This window comes from Macadamia integrifolia, unplaced genomic scaffold (genome assembly GCF_013358625.1).
Source record: "Macadamia integrifolia cultivar HAES 741 unplaced genomic scaffold, SCU_Mint_v3 scaffold3275, whole genome shotgun sequence".
In the NCBI taxonomy this organism is placed as follows: domain Eukaryota; kingdom Viridiplantae; phylum Streptophyta; class Magnoliopsida; order Proteales; family Proteaceae; genus Macadamia; species Macadamia integrifolia.
Genome location: NW_024869354.1, coordinates 12768 through 24026, shown reverse-complemented (window position 1 = coordinate 24026; position 11259 = coordinate 12768). Strand labels below are relative to the sequence as shown.

The 11259-nt window shown below is 37.1% G+C and overlaps 1 protein-coding gene and 1 non-coding gene across 2 annotated transcripts; one reads left to right on the top strand and one right to left on the bottom strand.

The window, feature by feature from the left end:
• Positions 1-3042: 3042 nt before the first annotated feature.
• Positions 3043-3964, top strand: LOC122067961 (gibberellin-regulated protein 9). The gene is made up of 4 exons (XM_042631792.1): positions 3043-3229; positions 3316-3366; positions 3473-3527; positions 3663-3964. Exons 1-4 carry the CDS (start codon positions 3167-3169, stop codon positions 3842-3844), a joined length of 351 nt encoding a protein of 116 aa, XP_042487726.1. The 5' UTR covers positions 3043-3166; the 3' UTR covers positions 3845-3964.
• Positions 3965-7388: 3424 nt separating this feature from the next.
• Positions 7389-7460, bottom strand: TRNAD-GUC. Its single transcript has one exon. It is a non-coding gene; the product is annotated as a tRNA-Asp (tRNA).
• Positions 7461-11259: the final 3799 nt, after the last annotated feature.

The following is an 11259-nucleotide window of genomic DNA, read 5'->3' as shown; positions in this document are numbered from 1 at the left end:
TTTATATGGACAGGGGAGGTGGAAAGTACGAGAGCAATTACAGTGAAGTGGAATACTTTGTGCAAGCCCAAAGATGAAGGGGGACTAGGGATCAGGAAGCTAAGAGATTCAAATAAAGCTATGCTATGTAAAATGGTTTGGAGAATTAAACATGGGAAATTGAATGCTAGTTCCTTCCTTCGTGCAAGATTTGTTAAGAAGGATGGTAAATTTTCCAAGGGAAGCAGGCCTTCATCAATTGCCCTGGGGATTTGGAAGTCATGGGATTTTGTGTCAGAGTACGAGAGGTGGATTATTGGCAATGGCAATTTGACAAACTTCTGGAAGGATAAATGGTGGGGACCTAAATCTCTGATGGAGGAGATACAGACTATGGACCTTTCCCCCCCTAATACTAATGCCAAAGTGTGTGATTTTATCCAGGATGGTCAATGGAACTTCCCTATAGTACAGTCTAAACTTCTAAATAATATTTTTAACTCTATCAAGGAGATAGCTATTTGCCCTGATGAAATGGAGGACTTTTGCGCTTGGGAATTATCTCCTATGGGGAATTTTTCTACGGCTTATGCATGGGATGAAATTAGAGAAAAATCCCCAAAAGTTCCTTGGTTCTCTTTGATTTGGAGGAAAGGTCTTCCCCCATAGTATTCTACCCTAGGATGGCGGCTTGCTCATAGGAAACTCCCAACGGACGAGCTGATCAAAGCGAAAGGCATCATGATGGTATCGAGATGCTTCCTTTGCAACCAAGATGAAGATGGCATTGACCATGTATTTATTCACTGTCCATACTCAACTTGCATATGGGAAAGGTTCTGTACTTGTTTTGGGATTTCTTGGCCGATGCATCAACCTATAGAAGGTTTGATAAAATGGTGGAAGTCCAAGGCAAGAATCTTAAACTTAAAAAACCCATGGCTACTGAGCTTCTCAATCATTGCCACTAATATTTGGTGGGAGAGAAATAGACGAAGCCATGAGGACAAGGCTTGATCCGATGCACATATTTTTGAATTAATTTGCCATGAGATTGGTCTTTGTTTGGGTAGTTCGAAGGGTGAAGTGAAGAGCATCAGCGATCTCTCATGCTGCAGGAAATTGGGGGTACATGTAGAGGCCCCTAAGTATATTCCGCCTCTAGAAGTTCATTGGTGTAAACCCCATTCGAATTGGTTTAAAATCAATGTAGACGGGAGTTCTCTGGGGAACCCAGGAAGGGCAGGTGCTGGTGGCATTGCTCGTAACAAAGAGGGTCAAATTTGCAACTCTTTTAGTATTTATTTAGGCATTAAAAAAATCTTCGAAGCTGAGTTTGAAGCAGTTTTGGAAGGTCTGATCATGGCAAAGAGATATGGTGCGAGAGAAGTGTGGGTTGAGTCAGATTCTGCTGGTGTGGTGTCTGTTGTGCAGAAGAACCAAGTCCCATGGTTTGTGCTCCAACGATGGAGAGCTATTCTCCCCTATTTGAACTCTATTTCATGGAAAATTTCTCATTGTTTTCGCGAGGCAAATGTGGTTGCAAATTATTTGGCAAGGAAGGCTTCAAAATCAGGAATCACAGAAACCTCTGTGACATTCCCAAGTCATATTATGATGGAGATTGAAAATAATGCAATGGACAGGCATAGATTCAGATTCTACTAGGGTGTTTCTTGCTTTCTCTGCTGATGGCCATGCCGAAGGTGGAGAGAGCAAGTTTCTCCAGTGGTCTCGGCTGTGTTTCCTTTCTTTTTATGTTGGTGTATTTTCCCCTATTATTTTAATAATAGCATCTTTTAACAAAAAAAAAAAAAAAAAGTGAAACCAAGACTACTATCAATGGATGATGTCGAGTATACCCTCCCTTGTTCCATGATATACTCTCCTGCCCTTCCAAAAGTCGCAGTCAAGGGGTTCCCCTTCACTATGGCTTAAAGAAAATTCAGTACTACATTTAATCTATGCTTATGTTGAGGCTGATATCTAGTATTTTGTCCACTGCCTTCAAAGGGCTTGAGGCCCAGAGAAGTTAGCCTACTATAGTGTTTACCTTCGTTTATTGGGCTACAAGAAGTTGGGGTCCATGTGGGTGTTCAGGGGCTGCCTGTGGATATTTTTTTGGGCTTTCATGGGTGTAACTACAAAAAAAATTATCTCTTCAGTTCCCTATAAATTGTTGCAATTGAGGATTATTAGGGTTATAGGGAATCCTTTGTAAACACAAAGATGAGTGAGGAAGAAAGCATATAACCGGTTAACTATTGTTAGTGAAAAATACTCTCATCTCATACATGATCGAACCACGTAAACCCTTACATTGTGACTTTCTGTTTCTCTGTTTTTTTTTATTTTTTATTTTTTTTTCATCATATATAAGATTTCGTTTCAACAGCTTCGCAGCTTAAAAAAGAGAAGAAAAAGCACAACACCCACTAAACTAGCTAATTTACTAAAATTTCAATCTGTTAAGAGGATTTCTTAATGAAGGGCTTCTGAATGCAAGGGAGGCTCCAAGCCTCTAACATTGGCGATTAATTTTCTGTATTGATTAATGATTTGAGCTTCTAATCTTTAGTGATATATGGGTTTCACATGTGATTTTTTGGGAGTAAGTGATATTCTTGAAAGCTTTTAAGTTGAAAGTTGCTCACTATAGCAAGCATACCCACACGCAGAGGCAGAAGAAAGAAGAGAAAGAGTCCAAAACTGATAACTCAATGACAACTCCGCCAGAGCTAAGGACATATGTGCTTTAAAGTTTTGGTGTCAGCTTCTTCACGGTTTCTTACTCACCATCCAAAATTAAGCAGAAGGGGTCACGGTACAACTCTCTCTCTCTCTCTCTCTCTCTCTCTCTCTCTCTCTCTCTCTCTCTCTCTCTACCCCACCCAAAGAATCAACAGCTGTGCAACCATCAGAAAGAGCAAAGGCAATAAAAATAAAGCAAAGAAGCATCCAAAAGCCTGCTAGTCTTTTGCTCATGTCATGTTCATTGCACTTAACCCAAAGACTGTAAAGCTACCACACCACATGTGATTCCAAACCTTAAATAGAAGGAGAAATCAGAGCCTGTAACTGGCCTGTAGTGTCTTAGCTTCTCTCTGTGTTTCTCCAATTTGTGTCTCAAATTCTCCATTCCCCCCTTCCCCAAAACCCCCCCAACCCCAAACACAAATTTTTGGCCATGAAGAGCCCAAGAATGAGTCTTATCTTTTCTTTGTTTGTTGTCTTCCTCCTAGTCTTACAGGTATGCTTCATCTCAAACTAAATCTTCATGAAACAAATAGCTCTTTAACAGACTTTGATTTGTACTTGCAATGTACTTTGTTACAGGCTTTTGCTGAAGCTTCAGTTGATAATAATGGAGTGGATTCTCTGACTAGTGTAACTCTCTCTCTCTCTCTCTCTCTCTCTCTCTCTCTCTCTGACAATGGAATCCAACATGGTTTTTCTCTAAGAGGGTCTCTGTCTTGTTACAATTGAATCTCAGATGGAGGAAGGAGATGGAACTGCTCTCTACAAAAAATATCACCATCCCAAGATCAGTAAGTTTAATATTTTTTTTTCTCCCCTCCCCTCCCCTCCCCTCCTTTGAAGACCAAACCCTAAAATTCATTTTAATTTGATGGTGAAAGGCATAATTGTAATGATAATGTGGTTTGATGATGTTGGTGAAACAGATTGCCATTTTGCATGTTCAAGGAGATGCAGGAAATCATCGAGGAAAAATGTGTGTACACGAGCATGTGGCACGTGCTGCATGAGATGCAAATGTGTCCCACCGGGTACCTTTGGAAATAAGGGCTTTTGCCCATGCTATGCCAGCCTCAGAACCCATGGACATAAGCTCAAATGCCCATGAAATGTTTTCTCATTAATTAGCTTATCCTATTTGAGTACTAAGTGATTTATGGGTCCCTTTATTTATGTATGGTATCTCATTAAGAAATCAAGCTTCCAAATAGTAATTTGGGCAGAGTTATTAAGTCTTTCCCTATATGATAAGGAACATTTCTGATGTCCAAATCATATAATCCAATGCGGCCGTATACCCAACTTTTTTCCATTAAAAAAATAAATGAAGGTGACAACTGTGAAAGTGTGATGATATGTTATGTGCTGAGAGGAGCTTTAACCTAGCATGTGATCACTAGATTGGGTTGGCCCAAGATAAGATAGAGGACTTAACTTTATGTGTTCCATTATGGCTGGATGTTTTGGTGCATTAATCAAGTACCTCACACTTTTGATCGAGCAACCAAATTGTCCCCTCCAAGAAAATAAATCTCCAAAGATCTACTATAGTGTTGCACATCATCTTTTATTGATTGGCCTCTCCCAAGCTTGGAGTTCCACATCCTATAATACATTCAAATCTAAATAAAGAGTGTTTCTAAGTACATCTTCAAGGATCCATAAAAGACTCGACATTTGTGCAATGTTTAACATATTTACTAACTTATATATATATATATATATAAGAAATAAGAATTTCTAATTAACCAATGATAGTAATTTTTTTTTGTTTAATTACTAGTAAAAAAAATAAACAATTAACATAACTTCATTCTAATAATTTATAGTAGTAACAATTGCGATGAAAACCAAAAAAAAAACTGGGAGGATTTTTTTAATCGGCTGTAGGGAATCTCTAAATTAGGAAAAAAAAAATACCACATGATAGATTAGATAAAGTTGAAATTTTATGAACAAATATACCTGACCCAACGTTCCCTTATTTGCATTTCAATCCAATGGAGCTGGCTAAGTGAAAAGTAAATATTTGAAAATCCAATGCATTATCAAGATTCTTAGGAAAATATGGAAGATTGAAAATACATGAGCATATAAACAAAGATGGGAGTACATATGATTCACTGTAAGTTTGAATCTTAACATGTTGCGCAGCTTGATGTTAGGAGAGAGAGAGAGAGAGAGAGAGAGAGAGAGGATATGTAAAAGTGATTACTATGATGCATCTACGCTAGACAAACATAAATATAATACATTATTATATTGATATATAGCACACAAAATTTCACGATGGAAGGTGATGTTCCGAAAATCATAAAATAAATGTTAAAATAATTCCCCTTTTTATAATATCATATATTCTTTATATTTCTCTGATGTGTCTATGCTAGACACAAATCATAAAATTTTTACATTGATATTTATATGATGATGGAAGTTGATGTTCCTGAAATTTACAAAATAAACATGTTTTGCAAATTTTTGTAAAAAACTTTGTCCATTTCGGATCAAGTTTTAATTTGAATCGATAGTGAATCATTCATCATGGGGCATCGGAACTGTACAATAGGTGGGAGATTAGGTTGGTTGAGGGGCTTCATCTGGACCATCCCGAAAAACTTTCTCCATTTTATATTTTATTTTGTAAGGGTTTTTATATGCAACTACTTAAGGCAGAAATGGGTTACCAAGTGTCAAATGGGGGGCTTCTAGTAATTTTGACCCCCCTCTTATGAGAGTGGGACAGAACCGTACACGGTGCAAGGAACCTTTTGCTTAGGTGATTGTAAGGGTGTCAATCGGTTCGATTTCAGTTATTCAGTTCAGTTTTGGTTCGGTTTCAAATGATGATAAGGTGGACCATAATCAAACCGAGAACCGACTTGGTCCTGTATTTAGACACTCAAACTGATTTAATTTGGCTTGATTCGGTTTCGGTTCAAATTTGGCTCTGATATGCAGTTTCAAATCGGTTTTATACCTCAGTTTTAATTCGGTTATGAAAATGATTCCACTTTTGAACCATGACTGTGATGGACCAAATGCCATAATGGGCTCAAGTTATGGGCCTTATGGCCATTGCTAACTCCAAAATTATCTTAGCTTGTAAATATGATAAACTGCAAAAAACACTTTAAAAAAAAAAAAAAAAAGCTTACAAAAAACACTCTTGAATGATAAGAGCAATTTGGTTTGGTTTCGGTTTAAACCAACGATTATGACACACTAAACCGAAACCGAGCCAAACCAAGTAGCATACTCACATATTCAAATCGAATTTGAATTGAATAAATTCGATTCGATTTCCATCCGATTAATTGACTCAGTTTCGGTTTCAGTTTCGATTTGAAATTGACACACTTAGGTGATTGCTATGATGTATTCACGCTAGTCTCAAATATAAATATCTATTTTTATGCACTGATGTTTAGAAAAAAAAAAAATTTTTGATATTTATGTCATGATGGAAGGTGATGTTCTAAAAATCAGAAAATAAATATTATACATCTTTCATATTGCCACGAAGGTGATTGCCGTGATGTATCTATGCTAGATAATCATAAATATCATATTTTTTTTTTTTGAATAATATCATAAATTTTTTTTTATTTCTATGAAGATGATTACTATGATGTATCTACCCTAGACAAATGTGAATAGCATAAATTTTCTGTACTGATAGTTAGAAGAAAAAAAATATATTTATATCATGATGGATGGTGCTGTTTCTGAAAATCATAAAATAAATGCGTTGTCAATTTTTATATTTTGTTTTGAGAAGGATCTTTATGGACGGTTGCGTTAGGTGGGAATGGGTTTCCAAGTGTCGAATGGGGGATTGTTAGTAGTCCTGACCCCCTCTTGTGAGAGAGTGGAAAGGATTGTGCATGGTGCACAACGATGCATGGAACCTTTTGCTTTCTGTTTTAATCTAAATTTTCTGCTTCCACTCAGAGCTGAAAAAATGCACAAAAAAGTCTAGGGTACCTACACATACTACATGGATATACATCGAATGTGTATCGATACGAAAGAGACTATTGAGTGAATTTATACTCTAAATTTTGACAGATGACTAATCTAGATTATATCCTCTCTATCCAACGGCCGGAATAGACATATTATCTCTCCATGTGAAAGAATAGATACATTATGATATTTGGAAAATAAGAGCATTGTTACAATAATAATTAACCTCTTTATTTTTTACGAAAGATTATACCTATTCAACAAAAAGGGCTATCAATTTCATTGTATTACATATGCATTCTCATATCAGCATCAACACTAACCCATGGATCTAAGTATCGGTATTAGATTGTCTGTATTAATTATATCATATCAGTATTGGTTGAAATCTATATCAATACCTGACTGATCTGGATTGAGTATCAGTTTTGATTTAAGGGTTAAAAAAAAATTCTACTTTTTGTGAAAAGTAAAGGCAAAATTGACTGGTTTAGATTGGTAATGTATTAGGTTCAATACCAATAATTAAATCCTTGCTCTGACCAATACTAAGTTTTGATTGATACATAGTTGATGGAATCAAAGGATAATTGATTAAATACTATTTTTTTAATCCAAAATCGGCCGAAACTGCTCCATTATCATCACTTATACCTTGAGAAGATGCAAATTAGAAAAAAAAACGCCGTTGCCGGGGATCGAACCCGGGTCACCCGCGTGACAGGCGGGAATACTTACCACTATACTACAACGACTTGCTGATGCAAACGAGGCCAAACTAAAAGAATTTCAAGTTTTATGGATTAATCATGGCATTACCTTGGAACTCAAATCTTTCTTGCCCTTTCCGAATAAACCTCCAAAACCTTCATTTGGGCCGTAAACTTTAAATCCTGTCCATCACTACCTATTCTTTTGGAGAAGAAATTTTCTCACAAAATAATTTGGTTGTTACTCAACTAGTGTTTCTTTAAGTTGTGGGTTGAAAATGGAAGATTTGAATAAGTTCTGGAGATTTATTGGGATATGATGAGATATAAGTTGGGAATTAATGAATTTAGTCTTGGTTGTTGGGGTTCGTTATGTCTTCTGCTCTGAATTTTACATAGTTATAGTTAGTCTGTATTTATAATTGGGTTTGGTTCGGGTCAATTACATGTACAAAGGTGTAATAGTATTTATGTGAGATTTTAGGGTTATGTGCTCTCTATATATTGTCTCTGTGGTGAAAACCCTAGTTACAAGCAAAGAAGGTCACTTTGTGAGGTGGAGAGTGCTAGAGAGAGTTTTTTTTAAAACAGTGGAAAATCTCTATGCTTTCGGGTGGATGTAGGTAATCTTGTCGAACCACGACAAATTCTTCACCTTATATGATCATTTTCTTGAATTTCTTCCTCGTGATTGTACATTCATCCCCAACATTGATAGTGTCTTGAAAGGCATGGACAGTAGTGATGTTGATTGTTGGACCGACTCACATTTTTAAATGCTCTCAAGGGGTGATTTGAATCTTGGGAGACAGATTCATGGAATGACATTGAGAGAGAAATAGAGTTTAGTACTCTTGGGATGAACTTTTTTTTCTTTTCTAGGCAATATAATTAACATAGCATAAGAGATACAAAGAACCAATGAAACGGGGAAGAGAGGAAGAAGAAAGAAAAATAAGGAAAGAGACGGAGAAAAATTAATACAACACCTGTTAGATCAAACACCAAGAAATAAGAAAATAAATGGACAAAAGATTCGCTCAGCACAGAGATTTAATGAGATTCACACACTAGTGTGGTGTGCTACATCCTCGGGCAAAGAAGAATTTCTTTTCACTATATAGAAAAGAAATTACACCCAAGCGGCAGTAAGAAAACTTACTTAGAAACTCTAGCTCGATAAACCCCCAAAATACAATGACTTTTTCAACAAGACAACAGTACATTATATAGACTCCAAGTCGCTGGTCGACCCATTAGGTCACAGTCTATCAGATCGAGCTCTGCTTCCATCACAAATCTCATAAAAACTTCTCATTCGGGTCGCCACCAAAATATGTCGAAGCAGGTCAATCTTTAAAACGGGTCAAGAATTCGAGACAAACTTAACAACACCCAATAAGGAGGACAACAGTCAAGAAAGAGGGAAGAAGACTCCATGCTCAGTGACCCTCTTCCTAGGACCATGCTCAATGCTTGATCATTTTTTCTTCGAACCTCAAAGGTGATTACATTTCAAATTTGAAGATGCCTTCTATACTTGTTTGTGCATCATCTCAAATTTCCCTCTTACCAAAAGTGCATGATATGTTTGAGATACAAAAAACAAGTATACCCACATGGTCACAACATGAAAAGAGGACTTAACCTACATCCCTTCTTGAGAAAGAGGCCATAATTTCTAGAGAATGTCAATCAAAAGAGACTGAGGATAGGGACAGCTGAAGAAGAGATGCTCTTCATCCTCTCTCACATACCTACAAAGAATACACAAGGAAGAGGCTGAGATATGCCTAGCATAGAGTTACTCATGTAGTATTGAACTCAACTCTGATAGAGTTACTCTTAATTACTAAATTCTCCATTACCCATCCAGGGTAAGGGATATATACCCGGATTGAGCTCCTCTGTGGCGCAACACAGTGTCCGGCGCCCATCCAATTGCCAGAAACGCCTTGGCACTGTGTTGCGTGTGGGCGCAAGCAGCCCAAGGTGATTCTAGGTGTTAGATGCGTGCCGAACACTGTGTTGCTCCACAGAGGAGCCAAATCCATATATACCCACTATATAAGGGCGCCAAAGGGATTACATTTGGCCTTCTTAACGTACAAATAATTAATGAATGTTACTTGTGAGAGACTGGTGTTGGTGTACGATGTCTTGTATTCCGTCGCAGTTTAATCCAAGGAGTATTGGTATAGCACCTAGACAGGCAGGACGGCAGTCCCGCTAGCCGGTTAGCAGGTTGTGGGGGTTGCAAGGGGGGCAGGAGGCCCCCTGCATAACAGGGGTGTAGGTGGGCACAGCCCCCCGCTCAAATTTTTTTATTTGAGGGCAATTGTGTACTTTCTGGATTAGGGTTTTTTCGCTATATATTTGTAGCGAGGGTTTCTTTCTTTGTAATGCAAACAATACTAAGAGGTGTGAGAACAAGCGTTGTAACCCTATGCTCCATTAATAGTGAAGCAGAATCTCATCTCACTAGGGAGGTAGGCAACCTTGCCGAACCTCGTAAAATCCGTGTGCATTATTTGTTTTGTTTTTCCATTATCTTCTGCATTGTTTTAGGGTTGCGTTTCTACAACTGGGTGGGTAGAGCATGAGAGAGGGTTCGTCAAGTAATAAAGTTGTGGCGTGGCAAATGACTTGGAAACCAAACTACATCAGCCCAAGGGACCACAGGACGATGCAACCCAATCACTTCCCATGTCGAGGAGTATAAACCCACAAAGTGGCTGTCCATATTGCAGTGTCAGGGATGAGCTCTCTTATGGATCTGTTCTTTAGAACTGGTGGACAAACTGAACCAGGGCCAAGGGTATGGGCATTTGATTATTTGTTATGAAAGCAGATCAAGTTCTCGTATAGAACTTGAGAACCATTCTCTTACGGATTTGATCCACATAGATGGAAGGAGTTTTTCTAATATGGTAGGCCCATAGGGATTCTCTAAATTAACAAAAAAATATGCCACTTGACATATCAGATAAAGCTGAAATTTATGAACAAATATACCATGACCGGAAAAGTAAACAATTGAAAATCCAATGCATTATCAAAAAAAATTAGGAAGAAATGGAAGATTGAAAAACATGAGCATATATACAAATATGGGAGTACATATATATGATTCTAACTTTGAATTTTAATATGTTGCACAACTTGATGTTAGTCTAAAGAGATATCATTTGTTGATTGGACCATGTGAAAGTGATTAATATGATGCACCTACGCTAGACAAACATAAATATTATACATTATTATACTGATATATAGCACATAAAAATATATATATTTATATATATATATATATATATTATTTATTTATTTCACAATGGAATGTGAGGTTCCGAATATCACAAAATAAATATTATTATAATTCTTTTTTTTAAATATCGTACAATTTTTTTATTTTTCTCTAATGTATCTCTGTTAGACAAATCTAAACAATCATAAATTTTTTACATTGATATTCGGAAAAAAAAAAATTGCTATTTATACGATGATGGAAGGTGATGTTTCTAAAAATTATAAAATAAACTTGGTTTGTTAATTTTTATAGAAATTTTTCTCTATTTTGGATCAAGTTTTCCTAAACCCACGTACGGTGAATGAGGGACATCGAGACAGTACAACAGGGGGAGATAGGTAAGGAGTGAAGGAGTCATATCTGGAGTCTGGACCGTCCCATCATTCACCCACCGGCGCATGAAAAACTTTCTGCCATTTTTATACTTTGTTTTGGAAGGGTTTTCAAACACAAATGCATTAGCAGGATTGGATTACCAAGTGTCAAATGGGGGGCTTTTAGCAATTTTGACCCCCTCTTATGAGGGGGGGGGGG